The sequence below is a fragment of the Geotrypetes seraphini genome, chromosome 2 (genome assembly GCF_902459505.1).
Source record: "Geotrypetes seraphini chromosome 2, aGeoSer1.1, whole genome shotgun sequence".
NCBI classification, from domain to species: Eukaryota; Metazoa; Chordata; class Amphibia; order Gymnophiona; family Dermophiidae; genus Geotrypetes; species Geotrypetes seraphini.
In genome coordinates this window covers 229,239,542-229,264,150 of record NC_047085.1, presented here as the reverse complement: position 1 = coordinate 229,264,150, position 24,609 = coordinate 229,239,542, and the positions used below count along the sequence as shown (strand labels likewise).

At 43.5% G+C, this 24,609-nt stretch overlaps 1 protein-coding gene across 2 annotated transcripts in view; it reads right to left on the bottom strand.

Annotated features, from left to right (window-relative positions):
• Positions 1-24,609, bottom strand: part of MYH9 (myosin heavy chain 9) — an 807,001-nt gene that overhangs the window by 542,082 nt on the left and 240,310 nt on the right. For both annotated transcript variants that reach the window (XM_033935132.1, XM_033935133.1), the window contains exons 10-11: positions 11,204-11,299; positions 10,254-10,372 (exon numbers count right to left, since the gene is read on the bottom strand). In XM_033935132.1, coding sequence (XP_033791023.1) covers positions 10,254-10,372; positions 11,204-11,299 — 215 coding nt within the window. The remainder of the gene's footprint in view (positions 1-10,253; positions 10,373-11,203; positions 11,300-24,609) is intronic.

Sequence of the window (24,609 nt, the reverse complement as noted above, 5' to 3'; positions counted from 1 at the left end):
CACTGCTGGAACAACTTGAACATTATATTCTGTCTTTATTGCAATGCTGGTATTGGGGGTTTAGCAAGTTACAGCTGGTTGTTTATACGTTGTAGGTACAGTATGTATAACTTTCTGAGGATGGCAGGGATCGGATAGCCTCACAGACGTGATTTGCTATCTTAGGCCCAGGAGGGTTTGAGGTTAGCCTTGTATTGGTTCATACGGGGGGATGGTAAGGATAGAATGGGAGGGGGGGTTTGGGGGTGGTTTGGGTAGGGGTAGGGGAGAGTGGGGTTTGAGTTTTGGAAAATTGAACATACAACATTTATTTGTGTTTTCCATTCCAGTGCAGTTTCTGATAATTCCAGATAATGGGCTTACATTGGTTTCACCTCTGGACAGTCTTGTTTTGCGTTCTCCTTGGTCTGGCTGGGAGCCTGGGAGACTCTGTGAGTGGAACTGGGTGGTTATTTGTTCATTTCATTATCCATGACTTCCCAAACTTTTCGAATATTATCCTGGAATGTATGTGGTATAACCTCCCCTGTTAAGAGAAGTAAGATTCTTCAGCGTCTTCAGCATCATAAGGCTGATTTAGCCTGTTTACAGGAGACAAGACTTTCTGATGCGGAACACACCAAGCTTCTTAGAGGATGGGTAGGACAGATTTTTTGTTCCTCCTCCTCCTCCAATAAGAAGGCAGGGGTGGTGCTGTTGGTATGTAGGGGATTTCCGGGCAAGGTGGAACAGCTTTACCGGGATGCCTTGGGAAGGATTTTACTATGTAAGGTCACTACGTCGGGGTCTGTTGTTAATCTGTTAATGCTGTATGCCCCTAATCAATATGATCATTCATTTTTTACTTCCATAGCGGGAGTGGGCGTCCGTGATCCTACTAACCCTCTGATAGTGTTAGGAGACTTTAACCAGGTCCTGGACCCCAGTTTGGACAGAACGGGACCGGGCTCCTCTCAACAACATGGCCCCACGAAAGGTATTCCATACTTATGCGACACCTTAGACCTTATTGATCCGTGGCGTGTACTTCACAACATGGAACGGGATTACACCCATCAGTCCCGTGCGCACCACACGTTTTCCCGTATAGATTACATACTGACGTCAACTGCTTATTTGCCTAAGATACAAACATCCGAAGTGGGACCTCTTTCTGTGTCTGATCATTGCCCTATTTGGATAGATATCTTATGTGGCACGGACAACATGCCTGGGGGTACATGGAAATTTCCGTCCTACTTATTTAAAAATTTGAAATTTCAGAAGCATCTTACACAGAAATGGGACGACTATGTGGCGTTCAATGCACAGTATCTGAATACACCCTTGCTCTTTTGGGAGGCCGCCAAATCAGTACTTCGGGGGGATATTATTTCTTACGTCAGTGCCCACAGAGCCCATCTTTCCCGAGGCCTTCTTCATTTAGAGGGTGAATATAAACGTCTGAAGCGAGCTCACCTTGCGCATCCCTCCCCTCAATCTCAGGAGGCCATGGTAGCGGCGCAGACTGCATTGAATACTTTATTACATGAACGCACACAGCATTATTTTCACCATTGTAAGTTTAAATTCTACAGGTTTGGGAATAGAGCGGGACGGCTTTTGGCTAATTTGACTAAACCTCACCGCCCTAATCGCCACATTTCCCGTATTTTGCTGCGTTCGGGTGAAGAGCTTACAACTACTCCTGCAATATCAGATGGTTTTCTTAAACATTATATGGAATTTTATGCTTCCAGGGATGGGCAGGGGGGACCAAATGCGGAGGACTATTTAGCGAACGCTGGGGTTCCCCGACTGACTTCACCTGATCGTATTTACTTGAATCGTCCTATACAGGGTAAGGAACTTCAGGGGGCGGTTAAACAGCTTAAGGGAGGCACATCGCCAGGCCCCGATGGATTTTCTCCTGAGTTCTATAAACTTCTTTTTCTCTCCCTCTGTGGTCCTTTAGAAGCATATTATACAGCGGCCCTTGAGGGCGGGTCCTTTCCGTTGGGGGCTAATCAGGCATTTATCACATTAATACCTAAACCGGGCAAACTTGAAACGGATATTGAATCTTATAGACCCATATCTCTCATTAATGTGGACATCAAAATATTAGACAAAATATTGGCCAATAGATTGGCCACCCTGTTGCCCACTTTGATAGTACAGGAACAAGTGGGTTTTGTTCAACACCGCCACTTGGTACTAAATGTTCATAGATTACTCACTGCCCTTCAACGTTCAAGGGATTCTGATCTTCCGGGCATACTGGTGGGATTAGATGCAGCAAAGGCTTTTGATCAGGTTAATTGGGGATATCTATTCCAAGTGCTCACATACATGGGTTTCGATGGGTGGTTCCTGGATATGCTACACTTGCTTTATAATGATCCAACGGCCCGCATTTTGGTCAATGGTACCTGTACACCTGTTTTCCCGATAGCGCGCAGGACGCAGCAGGGTAGCCCTCTTTCCCCTCTTCTTTTCTTACTATATTTGGACCCTCTTCTACGTACTATCATGCGGGATGATATTGTCCAGGGCTTACCAGAGGGAGACTCCCAACTGAGAGTCTTAGCTTATGCAGATCTCTTATTAACTCTGGGATCTCCCGAACTCTCTCTTACTAGAGCTTTAGAGTTGCTGGATGAGTTTGGTATGTACTCGGGCTTGGTACTAAACAAATGAAAGTCTACAGTTTTGCCCTTGACCCCGGAGGGGGCCTTTTCCTCTCACATGGGCATCGGGACATCTTACTTATTTGGGTGTTATTTCCCCTGATCCTTCCAACCTATATACTCTCAACATAGACCCTTTAGTTCTTTCCACAACCCAAAAACTGGAGAATTGGAGGGTTTATCCGCTTTCTTTAATGGGCAGAATTGCATTGTATAATATGATACTTGTACCCCAGTGGCTCTATGTGTTTCAAATGATACCTGTATTATTGTCCTCCCGTCATGATAAACTACTTGGGAAATGCTTGCAAAAGTTCTTGTGGAATGGGAAGAGGGCTCGTATGTCTTTGGCTCATCTGGCGCGCCCTAGGGATCGCGGAGGATTTGGCCTCCGAAGTCTTTGTTTATTGTCCCAGGCGTGCCAGATGAGACATCTGAATGACTGGTACCGGGGGACTAATCATTTTTCGGCTTCCAAACAGGAATTGTCACTTTGTGCTCCATACCATTTTAGTTATCTGCTGCATGTTTCTCACCTGCCACGGAAAACTTCATCGGCACGAGACTTATTTCTACTACCCTTGCGACGTCTTTGGAAATTATTGTGTAACCAGCTCCAGATTACCTCTCAGGTTACTCCTTACTTACCATTGCGGGGTAATGGTGACTTTTCAGCGGGCATGGACCCTGTTTCTTCTCCAGTGTGGACATTGCAAGCTAACCAATATATCTTTCAACTGGTACATTCTACTGGCGCTTTGAAATCGTTTGAAGAACTTCAGCGGGAACATGGCTGGAGGCCTACGGACTGGCTATCTTACCTTCAACTTTCCTCTTACATTGGCTCCTTGCCACGGGATTCTATAGCGGACCGTTGTATGGAACATCTTTCTGAAGCGCTGAGTCTGTCTGCCCAGGTACCGATTCCATTGAGATTTCATCATCGCCATCTTCAGGAATGCCTGGGCGAGCCTTCATATGAATCTTATGCTTTAAAATGGTCACAGGACCTTTCTTTTGAGGTAACAGCCACTATGATCCGCAGGGGGTTCTTTCGAACTGCACGTGTTTCGCACAATGTGAATTTGTTTGAAATGAACTATAAATTTTTACACCGGTTGTACAGATCTACTTCATACCAATTTCGAGCAAAGATGTGCTTGTCAGATTGCTGTCTAAAATGTTCTCATTCTCCGTCCACTTTGGGACATCAGTTCTGGCTGTGTCCTCGGATTCAAGCTTTTTGGCAACAGCTGTGTACGCATATTCAAACCATGTGGAATTACAACTTTTCCTTGGATCAAATGATGCTGTTTACCCTGGATTATGTACCCCTGTCAGCTCCTAAGGGGTTTCGGAGCTTTCTCGCCCGTTCTATGTTACTGGGGAAGAAAACTATTTTACTTTATTGGATTTCGTCTGACTCTCCGACGCTTTCTCGATGGCGGACTCTGATGATTCAGCAAGCCTCTATGGAGCGACTTTGCTTTTCTATGTTAGACTCCGCAATGGGCAGGTTGTTCTGTCAATGTTGGGCTCCTTTCTGGGATACTTTAACATCAAGAGCTCAAAGTCATTTGTTAAATGTTTGACTATATATTTGAGACTGTATTGGAATGGATTTTTGTTATGATTGTTTGTTTGGGACATGGAAGGGCTCGGGACTGTTATGGTGAATTTGAGATGTACTTTGGTATTCACGAATCTTGTTGTACACCATGTACTTTTGAATGCTTTGTTCTTCATTTATTGCAAAATTTAATAAAATATATTTCTAAAAAAAAAAAAAAAAAAATTAGTTTTTTTCCGTATTTAATTTCAATTTATAAGTAGTCATCCAAAGTTCAATCTGACTTAAAATAATCCCTAAAAAATTTATGAACTCCAATGACAGACAAGTTAACAGGATGACTATGTTGTCCGCATAATTGGAGAACTTGAGCTTTAAACTTCGCAACAAATTTCCCAAGGAAGCAAGATAAATATTAAACAAAGTGGGGGACAGAGGTGAACCCTGCGTAACCCCACAGGAAGTTTTCCCAATGGATTCCAAACAATACAACAAAATAGTATGATCTACCAGATCAAAAGCACGACTCAGATCTAGCTGCAGAATTAACGCACTTGAACCTTGACTGAATAATGAATGCAAATAATCAAACAAGAGGCCATGGTTGTTTTGGTACTAAATCCTGACCGAAAACCAGATTGATTCTCATGCAAAATGCTAAACTTATCCAAGTATGAACCTAATTCAGTGTTTACCAAACCTTCCTGTATCTTAGTAGCCAGAGGAATACTGGCAAAAGGTCTAAAATTAGATGCAATGCTGGATGATTCTTTAGTGTTTTTTAAAATTGGTGTAATCACAATTTGATCCTGTTCCTCGGGAAACTTCCCTATGAATAATAAGAAATTAGTCCACATCAACAATTTGGCCTTAAAGTTGACCGGGGCAACTTTCATAACATTTGGAGGACAGCTATCAAGTCTACAGTATGAGTTAACATACTTATTGTAGAACTTACTAAAGGTTTGCCAGTCAACAGATGTAAAATTATTCCAACTCAGATCTACTCTGGGTGCATCTGCCCCTTGGAGGTTGGGAAAACACCAATGATGATTAATAGGATCAACTTGTAAGCCTCAGTTTTTTAATTTTGGTATTAAAAAAAAAAAAAAAAATCAGCCAAACTATCAGCAGATAAAATAGATTCTTCGACAGCAACAGTACATGCCTCTAAATCATAAAGATCATTGACTAATTTAAAAAGGCTACTACTATTGGATGATACATTGTCAATTTTTGGGCGTAAAAATTTTTTCGTTTCTCTTTTGTCAGTTTTTTGTAATTTTTCAGTTTACGCCTCCAAGCTTCTCTGTGCTCTGGCTTTCCAGAATTTAACCATTGTCTCACCAATTTTCTTAGTTCCCTTTTTAACATTAAAAGGTCTGAATCAAACCACCCATCTAAAAGATCTGAATCAAATCACCCATCTAAATTTCTAAATCTCTTTCTTCTCAGTTTAATAGGGGCTATATCATTTAAAATATAGGTACTAGTATTGATCCATGAATCCATAAATTGTTCAATCTCATTATTATGTTTAGAAACGATATCATAATGGGACCAAAATTCCACAGGGTTAATCAAACCTCTGCTAGCGTGCAATTTATTTCTTGTTTTATTAACATTGTTTTTAGATTGAGTTGTCTTTGATTGCCAGTCAAATTCAAAATTATATAATCTATGATCAGACCATAAAGAGTCAGCCCAATTAGCTCGTTTCCAGCGAATTTTAGGATTTATTTGTTCTTTAGAAGAAAATGTAATAAGATCCAATTGATGATCCTTTTGGTGGGTTTTTATTGGGAATGATTTGAAAAAGCCTAGTGAAGAAATAAGACCAGAACTCTATGATTTCAGGGTGATCTACTTGCTCTAGATGAATATTGATGTCCCCACTCAATAGGTTATAAGCACCGGTCATTGAATTAGTTAGCAAAAATTCAAAGAAGTCCTCCTTCATTAAACTCCATTTTTTAGGAGGAACATAATACATAGTGGTGATTAAGGCATCCGCTAAAATTTTAGAAGTTAGTTTAAGAGACAAAATTTCTAGGTTAGAAGTAGATTTGGAATTTAAAACAGTACAAGTTAAATAGTCTCTAAAAATAATGGCCAAACCTCCACCCCTTCCCCAAGATCTCACTAACAATAAAATTTTAAAACCGGGGGGGGGGGGGGGGAGAAACATTCTTGAATGATAATGTCGCTATCTGAGAGCAACCATGTTTCAGTAAGTAAAATTGAATCAGGGTTAGTATCCTTCAGACAGTCTTTAATCAGCAAGGATTTATTTCTCATAGATCTTATATTTAAATAAAAACCATTAAGATTTTAATATCTGAGCGAATCAGTTGGGAAATGAGAACAAGTCAGATTTTTTAGTATTCGTTGTTTTTTGGTATACGGCTTATTTAGTCTGCGAGAGGCTGGTAAAACTGGAATGGGAAATGACCCAGATTCTGTATAGTCATATAAGGCATGATACGGCGTAGCTGGTAAACTTATCTTTACAGCACGAGTTGTGGTACAGTAACAGGAATTGGCACAGAATACGATAGAACAGCTGACCCATTTCTAAAACAGATTAAATTAAAAAGAAGAAGCAATATGGTCAAGCGATTATATAACAGTGCCATGGCTCAGCGCCCCAGGAAGAAAAAAGTGAAAAAGATGACAATTTAAAATTGAGTACACAATAATTTAAAATTGGGTACACAATACTTATCAGTCTTATATCGCTGCTTCTCATGGGTAGCAAAATGATAGTATGTTGTGTCGATAAATGCAAGATTTAAAATGTCCCAGCGTTGGAGTGAGCTCTTCCACCGAAGATGTAACCAATCGAAGCTGGACCAGCAGTAGCGAATACAAATCTGTCTGGCCCCCAGCACACCCCTCCCCCCAAAACAGCCCTCTTTCCCTCTCCCCCTGCCTGCCTGTATTGCTCCCAAACCCAGCTTCCTAGTCTCTTCTGGCTCACCGGCACAAACCGCTGCCGCTCCTCTACAAAACAGCCTGCTGAGGATCGCCGGCCGGCTGTAGCAAAACTCGCAGGCCACTTTCCACCTCGGTAGCAAGTTCCCTCTGACGCAATCTCACCCCTTGGGATCACGTCAGATGGAACGTGCTATCGGAGGTGGAGAGTGGCCCGCGAGGTTCACTACACTTGGCTGGCGAACCTTAGCAGGCTGCTTTGAAGAGGAGAGCAGACAACGAAGAGCAACAGCAGCGGACCTTACAGTGAGTGAGGGCGGGAGGGGGGAGTTGCCGGCGTGTTCCCTGCATCTGTGTTTGAAAATAGAATTCAGCACGGAGGGACACATCATGCTGTCAGGGAGTATGCCGTCCTAAGTGCGCATGCGTGCTTAGGGTTTTTTAGAGAGGATACATTAATTTGTGATTGCTTGAAAATCACTCTGAAAAAAAAAAAATGCCAAGAAAAAACCTGGACCAGTAACATAAGAACATAAGCAATGCCTCCGCTGGGTCAGACCTGGGGTCCATCGTGCCCAGCAGCCCGCTCACGCGGCGGCCCAACATAGAAACATAGAAAGATGACGGCAGAAAAGGGCCAAGGCCCATCAAGTCTGCCCACTATAGACCCTCCCCTTAAGGACCTGTGTAGTAATCCTCTATCTATACCCTTCTATCCCCTTTTTCAGCAGGAAATTGTCTAATCCTTTCTTAAACCCCGGTACCGTACTCTGTCCTATTACATCTTCTGGAAGCGCATTCCAGATGTCCACCACACGTTGGGTAAAGAAGAACTTCCTAGCATTTGTTTTGAATCTGTCACCTTTCAATTTTTCTGAATGCCCTCTTGTACTTTTATTATTTGAAAGTTTGAAGAATCTGTCCCTCTCTACTCTCTCTCTATGCCCTTGATGATCTTGTAAGTCTCTATCATATCCCCTCTAAGTCTCCTCTTCTCCAGGGAAAAGAGACCCAGTTTCTCCAATCTCTCAGGGTATGAAAGGTTTTCCATCCCTTTAATCAGACGTGTCGCTCTCCTCTGAACTCTCTCGAGTAACGCCATGTCCTTCTTAAGGTACGGCGACCAATACTGGACGCAGTACTCCAAATGCGGACGTACCATCGCCCGATACAACGGCAGGATGACTTCTTTCGTCCTGGTTGTAATACCCTTCTTGATTATACCTAGCATTCTATTCGCCCTCTTAGCAGCCACTGCGCACTGTGCCGTCGCCTTCATTGTCATGTCCACCATTACCCCCAAGTCCCTTTCTTGGGTACTCTCATTCAATAACATCCCTCCCATCGTGTAATTGAACCTCGGGTTTCTACTTCCTACATGCAATACTTTACACTTCTCAACGTTGAACTTCATCTGCCATCTCGTCGCCCATTCCCCCAGTTTATCCAAGTCCCTTTGCAATTCTTCGCAGTCCTCCTTTGTCCGAGCTCCATTAAATAGTTTAGTGTCATCTGCAAATTTTATTATCTCACACTTTGTCCCTGTTTCTAGATCATTTATAAATATATTAAATAGCATCGGCCTGAGCACCGAGCCCTGCGGAACACCACTCGTGACCTTCCTCCAGTCCGAGTAGTGGCCCTTCACCCCTACCCTCTGTTTCCTACCCTCTAACCAGTTTCTGATCCATCTATACACGTCTCCATCCACCCCATGGTTCTTCAGTTTCCGTAGTAAACGTTCATGAGGCACCTTATCGAAGGCTTTCTGGAAATCTAGGTATATGATGTCTATGGGGTCTCCTCTGTCCATTTGTTTGTTGATTCCCTCGAAGAAGTGCAATAAGTTAGTAAGGCATGATCTCCCCTTGCAGAATCCATGTTGGCTGGTTATCAGAAGTTTATTTTTCTCAAAATGTTCATCGATTTGTTCTTTTATCAGTGCTTCTGCCATTTTGCCTGGAACCGAGGTCAGACTCACCGGTCTGTAGTTTCCCGGATCACCTCTTGATTCCTTTTTAAAGATGGTAACAATGGTTTGCCAACACTAATCTGAAATTTTGTTGTCATCTGATGTCCAACACAGCTTTGCAATGAATGAATACAAAATTAGAAATATTTTGGTTCTGTCACTATATAAATTTCCATTCCTTTTTTATTTCCATTTTTCAAATGGCATAGCAAAAAGGTTCAAATAAAAAAGCTGCAATTTACCTAAAAAAATACACCAAGTTTATATTTGTTACCACTTGAAAATTTCCAAAGTACAAAAGTTATGTAAAGTTACATTATACAGAACTTATGATTGATTTTGTTTTATTAACACATCTATAAACTAAATCCCATTTTCCAAAGGTAGAACATAAGAACATAAGAAGTTGCCTCCGCTGAGGCAGACCAGAGGTCCATCTCGCCCAGCGGTCCGCTCCCGCGGCGGCCCATCAGGCCCATTGCCTGAGCAATGGTCCCAGACTATCCCTATAACCTACCGCTACTCTTATCTGTACCCTTCAATTCCTTTATCCTCTAGGAACCTATCCAAACCTTCTTTGAAGCCTTGTAACGTGCTCCGGCCTATCACAGCCTCCGGAAGCGCGAGATGTAGTTCATATAAAGGCTTGTCACCCAATTTTTGGGCAGAAATTTTGAAATAGCATAAAACTTCATGCTGCCACTTTTTATATCTACTCATTTCCTTTGCAATAATTACATTTATAGGCATGAATTTGTGCCTATAAATGTGTTTTCCAGCATATCTTCAAATTAAACCAACATAAAATACATGCCTCTGATCAATCCCTAAATTGTGATAAAATGTAATTCTCAAAGCAGTAAAGAAGCAGCTTAGTAGTCAAGACAATCAAGGGAGCCAGGATTCAAATTCTCCTTCGTGACTCGACAAGTGACTTCATCTACCATTGCCTTAGGTGCAATTTAGACAAGTCCTCTTGGCCAGGGAAATAGCTACAGCATCTGAATTGTAACTCAGATTTAGAAAGACAAGTACTTCAAAATCACAAATTTAGTTATGCAATTGACTAATCTGCACAATGCCTAATGAGACAGTATTAAAGCCTCACCTGTTCTTTAGTCTGGGCCTTCTGTACATAGTCTCGCCCCACCTTGATACGTGGCATGAGAATTCCACGAGTAAAATCATTTACATTGATACCCAAAAGGTGGCATACTTTCTGGGCAGCTGCAAAAATTAAAGAATCAAATGTGAACACTTATATTTAGATAAATTTCTTCAAAAAAACTTCCTAACCTCCTTCAACACAAAAATACTGTCTCCAGACTGTTTCTGCTGGCTTTTCACAGGTGGTTGAACACAGCTATCAAAAGTTAGCTGAAGTGGGACGATGGCAGCAAAAAGGAAAACTTGAGACTGAGAACTCATGATAGAAACACTGCATGTGAACACAACAATTCCTTACTCTGCCTAGAATATTGCTCTCTAGAAGGATATTAAGCTGTGTACAATGCAAGGTTTTCCTATCGTGTTTTCAAACTGCAAACATCTTTCTGCCCCTGAACAGAAGTTCTTTCTTTCCTAGATATTGTATTACTGAAGGAGTCTGGGACTGGTTTTCCTGAGTTTTAAATTAAGTTTTCTATTTAATAAAATGCTGAATTATGTTTAGCTGCAGACCTAACTTATCTCATGTTCTAGCCTGACTGCACTGGGTGTTGTAGCTTGGGCATTTCAGCTTCTTATGGTTATCTCAGCATATACAATATTGTATTCTGCCCTCCTGGACATGTAACAGAAAGACTGCAGGGCTTAGATAACTGACCTGCTAGTGTGAGCTTAGGACCAATGATTGTTAAGAAAAGTAACACGTGAGAAGTTTTTTCTAGAATTCAGTTGTATAGCCAGAAAAATGAATAAATATCTCTGTAACTTCCTGTTTTTGCCACTCCTGAAGCCAACTTGAAAATCAGGGGTCTGCATATGCTGAATAAAATATACCCGTCGCTTTCTTCAAGTCTCTAAGTTTTGTGGCTGACCAATGTGACCTTTCATTACCTGTGTTATCTGGCATTGAAGCCTGATCTGTATTGCGTTCTTTCTTGAAGATAATATTGCCCAGCTGGAGAACACCAGAAACAACTCTCAGCAAACCTAGATTAAGAGGGAAAAAACACTGAAAAAGTACCAGAGGCTAGAAATCTATTGTTCTACAAGTTCTGAGAAATTAAGCCCATGAGGTGCCACAAATTAGATCTAGCCAATTTACTTTTTTGAACAGTGACAAAAAATTAAAGCTAAGCTGTGAAGCCAAACAGCATAGTTACTTACCTTAACAGTTGTTATCCAGGGACAGCAGGCAGCTATTCTCACATATGGGTGACATCATCCACGGAGCCCGGATGCGGACAGCCTCGCAAGCAGACTGGCTTGTAGAAATATAGAAGTTTCGAGTCAGCCACACCGCACATGTGTGAGTGTCTTCCCACCCAGCACAGGGTGCTTCTCCTCAGTTCAGATAGCTAGCAGAGAAGCCAACCAGGGGAGGTGGGTGGGTTGTGAGAATAGCTGCCTGCTGTCCCTGGATAACAACTGTTACGGTAAGTAACTGTGCTTTATCCCAGGACAAGCAGGCAGCCCATTCTCACATATGGGTGACCTCCAAGCTAACCAGAATGGGATGGTGGGAGTGTAGGCAATTTAGGAGAATAAATTTTGTAATACCCTCTGGCCAAAATGGCCATCCTGTCTAGAGAAAACATCCAGACAATAGTGAGAAGTGAAAGTATGAACCGAGGACCAGGTAGCAGCTCCGCAAATTTCCTCAATAGGTGTAGATCTAAGGAAAGCTACTGAAGCTGCCATTGCTCTGACCTTATGGGCTGTGACTTTACTGTGAAGGGGCAATCCAGCTTGGGCATAGCAGAAAGAGATACAAGCAGCTATCCAGTTGGAGATGGTACGCTTAGAGATTGGATGTCACAACTTGTTTGGATCGAAGGAGACAAAAAGGAGCAGTTCTGTCTGGTTTGGTGAATTCCAAATAGAAGGCCAAAGCACATTTACAGTATGAAGAGCTGATTCTCCAGGGTGAGAATGAGGCTTTGGAAACAACAATGGATTGGTTGAGATGAAATTCTGAAACCACTTTAGGTAGGAATTTATGATGAGTATGAAGGACCACCTTGTCATGATGAGATGGCAATGAGAAACACAACTTTCCAAGTGAGATACTTCAGATGAGCCATAGACATTGGTTCAAATGGAGGCTTCATCAAGTGAGCAAGGACAACATTGAGATTCCAAACCACTGGAGGCGATTTGAGAGGAGGTTTGACATTGAAAAGTCCTTTCATGAAATCTGGAAACTACCGGATGAGCAGAGAGGATTTTCCCTTCAATAGGCTGATGGAAAGCAGCAATTGCACTGAGATGGACTCGGATCGATGTAGACTTGAAGCCAGAGGTGGATAAGTGCAAAAGATAATCTAGAACAGCAGATAAGGAGGAATCCTGAGGCTCCTTATTTTGAGAGATGCACCACGTAGAAAATCTAGTCCATTTTTGGTGGTAGCATTGTCTAGTGGCAGGCTTTCTAGAAGCCTCAAAAACGTCTCTTACAGGATGAGAAAACTGAAGAGGAGTTATGTTGAGAGGTACCAAGCTGTCAGGTGTAAAGATTGCAGGTTGGGATGAAGCAGAGATCTCTGACACTGTGTACGCAGAGATGGAAAAGTAGAAGTAGTGGCTCTTTGCTGCTGAGTTGAAGGAGAAGGGAGTACCAAGGTTATGTTGGCCACCGAGGAGCTATCAGAATCATGGTGGCATGATCGTTCCTCAATTTGACAAGAGTCTTGAGAATGAGAGGGAATGGAGGGAATACATACAGGAAGAGATTTGTCCATTCCAGTAAGAAAGCATCTTCCTCGAGGCGATGAGGAGAATATATCCTAGAGCAGAATTGGGGCAGATTATGGTTGTGGGGAACTGCAAAGAAATCGATCTGAGGTGTTCCCCACGGAGAAAAAATGTGATGAAGAGGCGAGGAATTGAGCGTCTATTTGTGAGGTTGCAGAAGGCGACTTAAGTTGTCCACCAAACAATTTTTTGCCCCTTGGATGTAGACAGCTTTGAGGAAGGTGTTGTGGCGGTTTGCCTAGTCCCAAACCTTTAGAGCTTCTTGACAAAGGGAGAAAGATCCCATCCCCCTCTGTTTGTTGACATAGTACATGGAACTTGGCTGTCCGTCCGAATGAGCACTACCTAGTCGAGAAGATGATGTTGAAAAGCTTTGAGAGCGCTGAAAATCGCTGAGTTCCAACAGACTGATGTGACACTGACGATCCGTACTAGTACAGTGGCCTTGAGTTCGGAGACCATCAAGATGAGCGACCCAAGCGTAGGTCAAGGAATCTGTTGTGAGGACCTTCTGATGGGGAGGCGTTTGAAACAGCAAGCCTCTGGAGAGATTGGAAGAGAGCATCCATCAGCGGAGAGACTGTCTCAAGGAAGGAGTGATTGCAATGTGTCGAGAGTGGATCGCAAGCCTGTGTCCACTGAGATGCCAGGGTCCACTGAGGAATTCTGAGGTGAAGTCTGGCAAAAGGAGTCATGTGGACTGTAGAGGCCATGTAACCCAGAAGTACCATCATGTGTCTCGCTGAGATTGAAGAGCGGGAAGACACTGCGTGACAGAGGTGAAGTAGAGCTTCCAGACGTTGTTGCGGAAGGAATGCTCAGAGTTGGATCGTGTCCAGAACAGCTCCAATGAACTGTAGATTCTGAGAGGGCTGAAGTTGGGATTTGGGAAAGCTGATTTAGAATCCCAAACTTTGTAGGAACCACATAGTCTGTTGGGTCGCTACAATAACCCCCCGAGATGTGGAATCCTTGATGAGCCAGTCGTCTAGGTAGGGAAATACCTGAAGACCATGGTTCCTGAGAGCTACTACCACCACCAGGCACTTGGTGAACACTCTGGGAGATGAAGCCAGGCCAAAGGGTAGCACTCTGTATTGGTAATGTAGATTCCCCACTCAAAATCTGAGATATTGATGGGAGGCCGAATGAATGGGAATATGAGTATAAGCCACCTTGAGATCCAGAGAGCATAACCAGTCGTTCTGATCTAGAAAGGGATAAAGGGACGCCAAGGATAACATGCAAAATTTTTCTTTGACTAAAAATTTGTTGAGAACCCTGAGATCCAGAATGGGTCGCAGATCACCCATCTTCTTCAGAACAAGGAAGTGACAGGAGTAAAAACCCCATTCTGCTGTTCCAAAGGAATTGGCTCGATGGCACAGAGGCGAAGAAGGGCAGTCTGGGATGGACTGGAAGGATACTCTCTTGGAGGAAGCTCTGATGGAACCTGATTTGAAATGAAGAGAGTATCCTTCCCTGATGATTGAGAGGACCCAGAGGTCGGATGTAATTGTCTCCCCATCGGTGATAAAAATGATGGAGACGAACTCCTATAGGGGGAAGAGTTGACAGAGACAGAACGGTGGAGGTTATGCTCTGTTTTAAACAGTCAAAAAGGCTGCGTAGCCTTAGGTGCAGCAGAAGGTTGAGATTTTTGTTGCTTCTGATTCTGCTGCTTCTTGGGAGGCGGACGATTGTAAGGAGCTGCCCTCGGAGCATAACGCCTCTGGAAAATTGGAGGAGGTCGTGAAGGTTTGACAGGAGCTGGCTTAGGCTTTGGTCTGACAATGGAAGCAAAAGATTTTTCAAGCTCAATTTCTTGGTGGCTGCCTCGAAAGATTCATTGTAGAGGTCATTGCCTGCACAAGGAATGTTAGCCAAGTGATCCTGAAGATTAGGGTCCATGTCAATGGTGTGAAGTCAGGGCAGGTGGCTCATTGCTAAGGAACAAGCAGTCACCCTGGCTGACAACTCGAAGGCATCATAAGAAGACTGGAGAAGATGTAACCTGAGTTGTGACAGAATAGTGATGACTTCTTGGAATTCGAAGTGCTTCTTTGTATCTAAATAGCTGAGAAATTTAGGAAGAAGATCAATGAGGAACTTGATATAAGTTACAAAATGAAAATTATAATTGATCACTTCGGAGGACATCATAGCATTTTGGTAAAGGCGATGCCCAAATTTGTCCATAGTTTTCCTTTCTCTTCCAGGAGGAACGGTAGCATAAACTCTGGAAGGATGGGATCTTTTTAAGGAGGACTCCACAATCGGGGATTGATGAGACAACTGCGAATTCTCAAATCCTTTGCAATGGAGAGTTTTATACCTGGAGTCCAATTTGCCTGGAGCAGCAGGAATTGCATAAGGAGTTTCCAGGCATCGTGTGAAAGTCTGAGACAAAAGCTTGTGAAGAGGAAGCTTAAGTGACTCTGCAGGAAGTTGAGGAAGATGCATGACCTCGAGATACTCCTTAGAATATTTAGAACCAGCATCCAATTGAAGTTCTAGGTCATCAGCCATTTGGCAAAGAAAAGAAGAGAAAGATAGCTGATCCGCCAAAGCTTTGCCTTGAGAGGGACTCGATGACCTCGAGGCAGCCTGGGTCAAAGATGAAGTCTCAGCGGGGAAATAGTCTTCAAAAGAATAAGGAGACTTGGACGAGGCAATGGAAGACGCTGAGTCCTCAAGGTCTGGAAGCAGAGACCTCGATTGAGGAGTCGGTGGTCTGGAAGAGATGGAAGGTGTAGATCGAGGCATAGTTGAAGAAGGGCGCTCTTTGGAAGAAGAGCTATGCCTGGAGGTATGCCTCAAGGAAGGCCTCGATCAATGACGAGAGTGGTGCTTAGAAGCAGGTCTCGAGGACCAAGGAGACTTCGCCCCGGAGATGGAAGCAAACGTTGCTACCAGGGAATGGATAGGGCTAGAAGCTATAGATCGGAGCTCAGGAGGCTTGATGGAGGAATCTCAAGGCACTCCCAAAGGCTCTGCTCCTTGTATGGAGTGTGAGGATTCCTGTCGAGGCACTTGCAAAGAATCTACTCCTTGCTTAAAGTGCATAGATGCCAGACCAGACACTCGCAAAGACTCTGCTCCTTGTATAGAGTGTGAAGTATCAGCCTAAGGCATAGAAAGAGGCTCGACCTCACGGGAGTCTGCAGGTTGCCCAGGCTGGATTAGAGAAGCCAGCTCCGGTCCCATTTTAGTTAGGAACTGAACAAATTGCTGCTCTAACATGATCTGGAAGGAAGCCGGCAAGAATGGATCCGCATCTGAAACCAGACCACCTGCTACGGCTATAGGTTCCAAAGTGGCAGTTGAAATGTGCTTCGACTTGGAAGTCTTAGAAAGCTTGAAGACCACCGCTGGAACTTTCTGCTGAGCTATCTGACCTGAGGATACAGGGGAAGATATAGCAGGTATACTCGAGGTAAGAGACATCCCAAACGAGGAAGGTCTGATGAGGCTCGAGGTCGGAGTTGTGGAGGCAGGAGGACCCTCGGTAGAAAATGGAACCGAGGCCGCTTTTGAAGTCGAGGGTGTGACTGAATAGTCCATCCCGAAAAGCTTCTTCACTAAAATCCGACAACGTTTAAGGGCTCGAGGTTGAAGAGTAGCACAGCGCTTGCACGACTTCGGTTGATGGTCAGGCCCAAGGCACTTGAGGCACCATCGGTGTGGGTCCGTGAAGGAAATCGCATGCTGGCACTGGCTACTCTTCTTGAAGCCCGTTGCTGACCGGGACATAGGAGGAAAAATAGCCAAAGCGAAGTCGAAGCCCGCAGGCTGCGGCCCAGCAGCCTGACCCGCCAGTCAAACGGAGGAAAATAAAATAAGTTGTTTTTTTTAACTGAAAAGAAAGAAAAGAATCAGCGATTCACGAAGAAAATAAACACAACCGCGGTGAGAGAAGGCACGAAGTAACTAAGTTAAACGCAGAGAGTCGAAGACGGACATCTCGGCTCTGCGGAAAACTGAGGAGACTTGCCCTGCGCTGGGTGGGAAGGCACTTGCGCATGCGCAGTGCGGCTGACTCGAAACTTCTACGTTTCTACAAGCAAGTCTGCTTGCGAAGCTATCCGCATCTGGGCTCCGTGGATGATGTCGCTCATATGTGAAAATAGGCTGCCTGCTTGTCCTGGGATAATTATTACCTATAAGCCTGTGCAGCAATAAAAAGCATTGCACTACAAATATGCTTAACTTCACAGACATCATTATGCTCTGAAACTATTTCTCTTATATTTCTACCCGCCCATCTCAACTCAAGGCAATTACATAACAATGCACAAATAAAGCATATATATTCTTCCACCCAAACATAGATTTAAAAATATATACAGAAGTCATTTTTTATAAAATCTGCAGCAGCATATGATTTAACTGGCTTTTTAACCAGTCTTTGGTGAACCCCAAGCCAGTTTGGTTTTCAAGATACAGTGGAACCTTGGCTTGAGAGCATTAATTCATTCCAGAAGCAAGTTTGTATATCAAAGCAACATTCCCCATAGAAATTAATGGAAAAACAGACGATTCGTTCCATATTCCCAAAAGACCCCCACCCCATGCCACTGGCGCTTCCATCCCTCTCCCGGGAATCGGCTTTGCCCACCCCAACCCATCTCGAGAACTAGAATCGCCCTCCCCCATATGCTTGCCCAAACCCTTACCGCGATCAGGCACTGGCACCAACCACAGGACATGCCAGTGCCGAAAGAGCCTGCAGTTGATTTATGCTGGGCCTTAAGCATATGCGCATATTCAAGGCCTTTTGGCATCCGCTCTCTTCGAGATTCTAATAAGAAACTGAAAATCTCAGAGAGAGCGGAAGCCAGAAGGCCTTGACCATCTGCACATGTTCAAGGCCCAGCAGAGAACAGGGGCAGGCGGCAGGCTCTTTCAGCACCGGCATGTCCTGTGGGTTGGTGCTGCGTGCCGGTGCCTGATCGCGGTAAGGGTTTGGGCGGGCAATGCCAGTTCTCGGGGGTGGGGGGCTTGCATATCAAGTCAACGCTTGGTTTGCGAGGCACAATTTGCCGGAGTGTTACTCGCTGTGTTACTCGCAAATCGAGGTTTGACTGTACAGTGGAACCTTGGTTTACGAGCATAATTCGTTCCAGAAGCATGCTTGTAAACAAAAATACTTGTATATCAAAGCGAGTTTCCCCATAGGAACTAAGGGAAACTCGCTTGATACGTTCCCAACCCTCCCCACCCCAGGCCAGCGGCGCTGCTCCCCCCCCCGAGAACTGGCATCGCTCCCCCCTGCGTGAACAACTTCAAACTTACCCCCCGTCTGGCACCAGCACGCAGCCCACAGGATGGGCTGGTGCCGCTTGAAGAAGTTCCTGCCTCTGCTGGGCCTTGAGCATGCATCTGCGCATGCTCAAGGCCATCTAGTTCTTCCTCTCGCCGAGATTCTCCAAGAGGTGGACAGAAGCCTGCTTAAAATGCGAAGGGTCAGTACCCCAAATCTGAACGCTCAGGGCGGCCAAGGAGACCAGTCTCAAAGGCATCAGCCGGATCCAAAATAAAAGCAATGGCAGAAGACAGAAGAATCATAAAATCTGCATGGCAACTACTGCAATCGAGGATTGGGACAGCCAGACGAGAGGGGCTCCTGAACAGGAAGCTTTGCCACAAGCATAACAAACCAAAAATCCTCCAATGCACCCACTAGCTGGGTCAAATTAGCGGTGTCTGAGGATATGCTTTTTACAGGAGCCGAATAAAATCTGGTGAAAAGGCCCACTCTGCAACCATGGCAGGGCTCTGTTGAGGTACATGCATTGCACCAAAAGTCCCCAGACTTGGAATGCAGGCGTTTTGCACCAGACTTTAGGACAGTCTCTGGGTGAGATTTTTTTCAGAAGGCAAAGACCAGGCTGGCACCCCAGCCCAAGATTAGAGGAGGCAAAGTCCGAAGCTCCCCATCGCCTCCCCCAGTATGCTATGGCATGAGGTACACGATCGCTGATCCAGCGCAATCAATGTCCACATTCAACTGATTAGGGGCTGGGAAGTCCATCCCAAACGATTTTGTATCAAATTGAGGTGGTTTTGAGGCAGAAATAAAAGTTAGAAAAAAGTTTGATTTTAAAATCCAAGATGGACACTGTCATAAATTTGTGCCCAAAAATAGCAAAAAGCATCAAAAATTAAAAAATAGTGATTTGGGGTCTGGGGATGCGGGGGAGCTGAACCCTACCCTCAGAGACTATAAAAAAGTCATTTTACAAGCCACTCTGAAGTTCCCTTATGAGATAATGGAGATTTACTCACAGCATGCAGTGCCAGATTGTCAGTAGCTTTAAACAGCATTTGAATGAAGGAAAAATATTTTTCTGCCGCAGAAACAGCTCCAAATGATTCCAGATTTGAAATCTTCTGGCTGCCATCCAGCCAGAGACCGACTGACCTCCGTCCTCATCCTTGTCCATGCAGTTGGGGGCGGGAAAGGCAGCCTGCGCCTTGAAACCTGGGTGGGTTTCACTCTAGATGCATACAGCCTACGCTTGAAACCCATGATAGGGTCGCTGGCAAGCAGACTCCCAGGGCAAGGGACCCAGTGTCTAGAAATGGTGCAACACAGCAGGCTAGCTCCATGGATCCACCAGAGTTTCTCTGTGAAGCAGCAGTTCGGCACAAGACTGCATCCTTTCCTTCAACAGGGGACTACCGCGAAGGGGTCTCAAGGCACTGGAGCCAGCAAGAAATGAACTTTAATCGTAAAATAAGAAAGCAGAGCAACTGCAAAACATTTCTGCATGGACTGTTTGCAGAAATTGTAACTGGATATGTTTTCTAGCTATCATGCTAAAGGGGTGGAGCATGTGCTCAGAAAAGTTGTGGATTTATACAACTCCTGGATTGTATGTTGGGATTGAATACCTAGCATATGGAATCCAGAAGTCATGTAACAGAATGCTAGTTGTAGAGCATAATCCCTTTAATCATTCAGTACAGCATGAAGGAACAGCCCCTCCAAATTCCAAAGAATTATGTTAACATTAAAAAAAAAAAAAATAAAAGTTTCCAAGCCATATGGTTTCCATGTTACAGCTCAAATACTCTTGCTTTTCTGAATCTTATTATGTACGCAACTGACAAATAAAGTTGTTTTGACTACCAGTCCTTCAGCAACAGCCTCTAAACTCCCCAGTTTTATTATCTCTTCCTCTTGGCTTATCAATATGCCACTGAAGTGACATTACTGGGCACACATTAGGGCAAAAAAGGCAGTCTTTATCAATAGTTGCATTATACAGATATTCTTTTTCCTAAATAGCTCATAGTCCAAAAAATGCATTTCACAAGTATCAGCATGTTAATGGTCAGTGAAAAGTGGAAGATGAAGTGCACCATGTTCTACATGCAAATTTGAAACTATTTGTCAAGTAGAGCCCAACCTTCTTGCCTATTTTTAAAATAAAGTGCAAGAGACAACCCTCTTTTGCGTAGTTAATAGATAAATCTGACTTTTAAAATGGCTTAGTTTAGGTTTCATAAAATGTAAACTAGGCACTAGATTTAAATCAATTTAGAATGAAGAAAGTAACCAATCACGCTAGCTTTCAGCAGAGAGATATTGTCTCACTGCCTTACCAACCTTCATTCAACAATTGGTTCAGTATTTGTTCACTGTTCCTCAGCGGGCCACCACACACTCAAGCATTCTCATTGTGTATGGCTTTATGCTCCCACTCCTCATTGGAACAAGGTTATATTTTTAAATATTATACTTATTTTGCAATTTTCTATATAAATTGAATACTAAGAATACTTAGCTTTTAGCTTTTAACAAGACGCTGTGCTGGGGAGTTAGTGTGAAAACACCGACATGTTTCGCCCGTATAAGTTAGTGGGGCTTTCTCAAGGATCCAACTCCCTATAAGATATAAAATCAGGGTCTAAATTATACTGATCCACCTTCCCAACTTCTTACAGCATTATTTTTAAGTATAATTATATAAAGTATATTTAAATCATTCTTACCTCTCACAAACATTCAACCACCATAGCGTCGAAACGAAATGGCCGGCTGACTCTAAATCACGTGATTTATAGGTTCCGTCCCCTCCCATCTAGATGACGTCAGGGGACAGAATACATCTTAATGTAATATTTATACTTCGGTACATTGAATAACTGGACAATGTGGAGGAACCTTAATCCCTGTATGGTCTCATATAAGGGAGGCCCATTCTAGCTCGTTGTTCAGTCCATACGGAGTCACTGAGTTTAAGCGGTAAATCCACCGCTGTTCAAGCATGTTTAACCTCTGTTCCCAATCCCCTTTTAGTTCGCTTGTTTCCAAGTGGTCTATAACTCTCCATTTTAATTGGTGGACCCCGTGCTCTTTATCAATACAATGCTGGACTAGCGGGGCCTGTATAGCTAGGGTAGTAATCCGCGATTTGTGTTCGTTAAGACGAACATTAATCGCTCTCTTCGTGCGCCCTACATAAATTAAATTGCAGGGGCATACGATGATATAAACTACACGAAGGGTTTTACAACTGGTATTGGTCTTGGCTTTTATTACATACCCCGATTGTGGATCAGTCCATTGGGGGCCCTCCAAAGTCAAGCTACACCACTGGCACTGTCGGCATTTTTCATGGCCCCTGATCGTACTGGGGTCCGCTTTCGTTCTATCAGGTTTTATAAGTGCCTGGCCAATGGTCTTACCCCGGCGATGTGAAAACAGGGGGGGTTCTGCTAAACATTCATGTAGACCCAGTATGGGCCAAAATTGTTTAATCAAGGAGATTAATACTCCTGATGCAATCGAGTAAGGTAAAACACAAACAAGACGATCTTCCTCTTTGGTGTTAGATTTTTCTTGTAGTAGAAGATCTCTCTGGGCGTACCTTGCCCTAAGATACGCTTGTCTAAGGGATCTTCTAGGATAACCCCTTGCTAGGAATCGTGCCTCCAAATCTTTAGCTACCTTTTTAAATTCAACTAGGGTGGAACATACCCTGCGTATCCTCAAATACTGGCTAATGGGCAAGTTGTATCTCAGATGGTATGGATGGTAACTATTGAAGTGGAGTAATGTATTCCTTGCTGCAGCTTTCCTATATAGAGTGGTATGTATCCCTGAATCATCTTTATTAATAAGGATGTCAAGAAATTCGATCTTGGTTTTGCTATAGTGAGCCACGAACTGCAGATGTGAATTTAAGGTGTTGGACCCAGCATTAAGCACATTCAAGGACTTAGTAATGGATGGGATAACCAAGTTCGAAAGATCGTTGGAACCCTCCAATATTCAATACAATCTCACTTACCAACAACATCAAGCACTTCATCAACTTCGGGAAATGAATAATATTACCATCACCAAAGCGGATAAGGGAGGGGCAATAGTTGTGCAAGATCTTCAAAACTATCAGGGAGAAGCAGATAGGCAATTACAGGACCCAACAGCTTACAAAGTCCTTTCACAGGACCCCACAGGCCCATTAATGAAAGAAATCTTTTCTTTCATCACTCAATATTATGAATTAGGTTATATAACTACTAAAGAATATCAGTTTCTCCTAGAAAAACATCCGAGAACCCCCACTATCCGTTTTGTACCCAAGATACATAAGAGCATCAATAGACCCCCAGGAAGACCTATAGTTAATACCAGGACTAGTCTACTGGAGCCGCTCTCCAAATTCCTTGATACATTTCTAAAGGTGGAAGCAGCTAAGGTAAAATCCTACTTGAGAGACTCCTCGCATTTTCTTAGGATCCTTCAGGATATAATTCCCCACAAAAAATCAATCTTGGTTACACTTGATGTAGTGTCCCTGTACACTAAGATCCCCCAAAACGACGCCCTCTCTATTATTGAAGATACCTTAGCGAATAGGACTGAACACCTGAGAATATCCAACTCTTTCCTTCTTAGGTTAGCTGAATGGGTTCTCAAAGAAAGTTTTTTTGAATATAATGGAGTTATGTACCAGCAGATAGAGGGTGTTGCAATGGGGGTGACAGTGGCCCCGTCTATTGCCACTTTATATATGGGGAAGTTTGAGTCTGAACTAGTGTACCCTTCGACATTTTTCCAGTCCATTCAGGTCTGGAAAAGATTTTTGGATGACATTTTCATAGTATGGGAAGGGACAGAGCAAGATCTTAAGAAGTTTTGCACATGGATTAACACCTTAAATTCACATCTGCAGTTCGTGGCTCACTATAGCAAAACCAAGATCGAATTTCTTAACATCCTTATTAATAAAGATGATTCAGGGATACATACCACTCTATATAGGAAAGCTGCAGCAAGGAATACATTACTCCACTTCAATAGTTACCATCCATACCATCTGAGATACAACTTGCCCATTAGCCAGTATTTGAGGATACGCAGGGTATGTTCCACCCTAGTTGAATTTAAAAAGGTAGCTAAAGATTTGGAGGCACGATTCCTAGCAAGGGGTTATCCTAGAAGATCCCTTAGACAAGCGTATCTTAGGGCAAGGTACGCCCAGAGAGATCTTCTACTACAAGAAAAATCTAACACCAAAGAGGAAGATCGTCTTGTTTGTGTTTTACCTTACTCGATTGCATCAGGAGTATTAATCTCCTTGATTAAACAATTTTGGCCCATACTGGGTCTACATGAATGTTTAGCAGAACCCCCCCTGTTTTCACATCGCCGGGGTAAGACCATTGGCCAGGCACTTATAAAACCTGATAGAACGAAAGCGGACCCCAGTACGATCAGGGGCCATGAAAAATGCCGACAGTGCCAGTGGTGTAGCTTGACTTTGGAGGGCCCCCAATGGACTGATCCACAATCGGGGTATGTAATAAAAGCCAAGACCAATACCAGTTGTAAAACCCTTCGTGTAGTTTATATCATCGTATGCCCCTGCAATTTAATTTATGTAGGGCGCACGAAGAGAGCGATTAATGTTCGTCTTAACGAACACAAATCGCGGATTACTACCCTAGCTATACAGGCCCCGCTAGTCCAGCATTGTATTGATAAAGAGCACGGGGTCCACCAATTAAAATGGAGAGTTATAGACCACTTGGAAACAAGCGAACTAAAAGGGGATTGGGAACAGAGGTTAAACATGCTTGAACAGCGGTGGATTTACCGCTTAAACTCAGTGACTCCGTATGGACTGAACAACGAGCTAGAATGGGCCTCCCTTATATGAGACCATACAGGGATTAAGGTTCCTCCACATTGTCCAGTTATTCAATGTACCGAAGTATAAATATTACATTAAGATGTATTCTGTCCCCTGACGTCATCTAGATGGGAGGGGACGGAACCTATAAATCACGTGATTTAGAGTCAGCCGGCCATTTCGTTTCGACGCTATGGTGGTTGAATGTTTGTGAGAGGTAAGAATGATTTAAATATACTTTATATAATTATACTTAAAAATAATGCTGTAAGAAGTTGGGAAGGTGGATCAGTATAATTTAGACCCTGATTTTATATCTTATAGGGAGTTGGAGCCTTGAGAAAGCCCCACTAACTTATACGGGCGAAACATGTCGGTGTTTTCACACTAACTCCC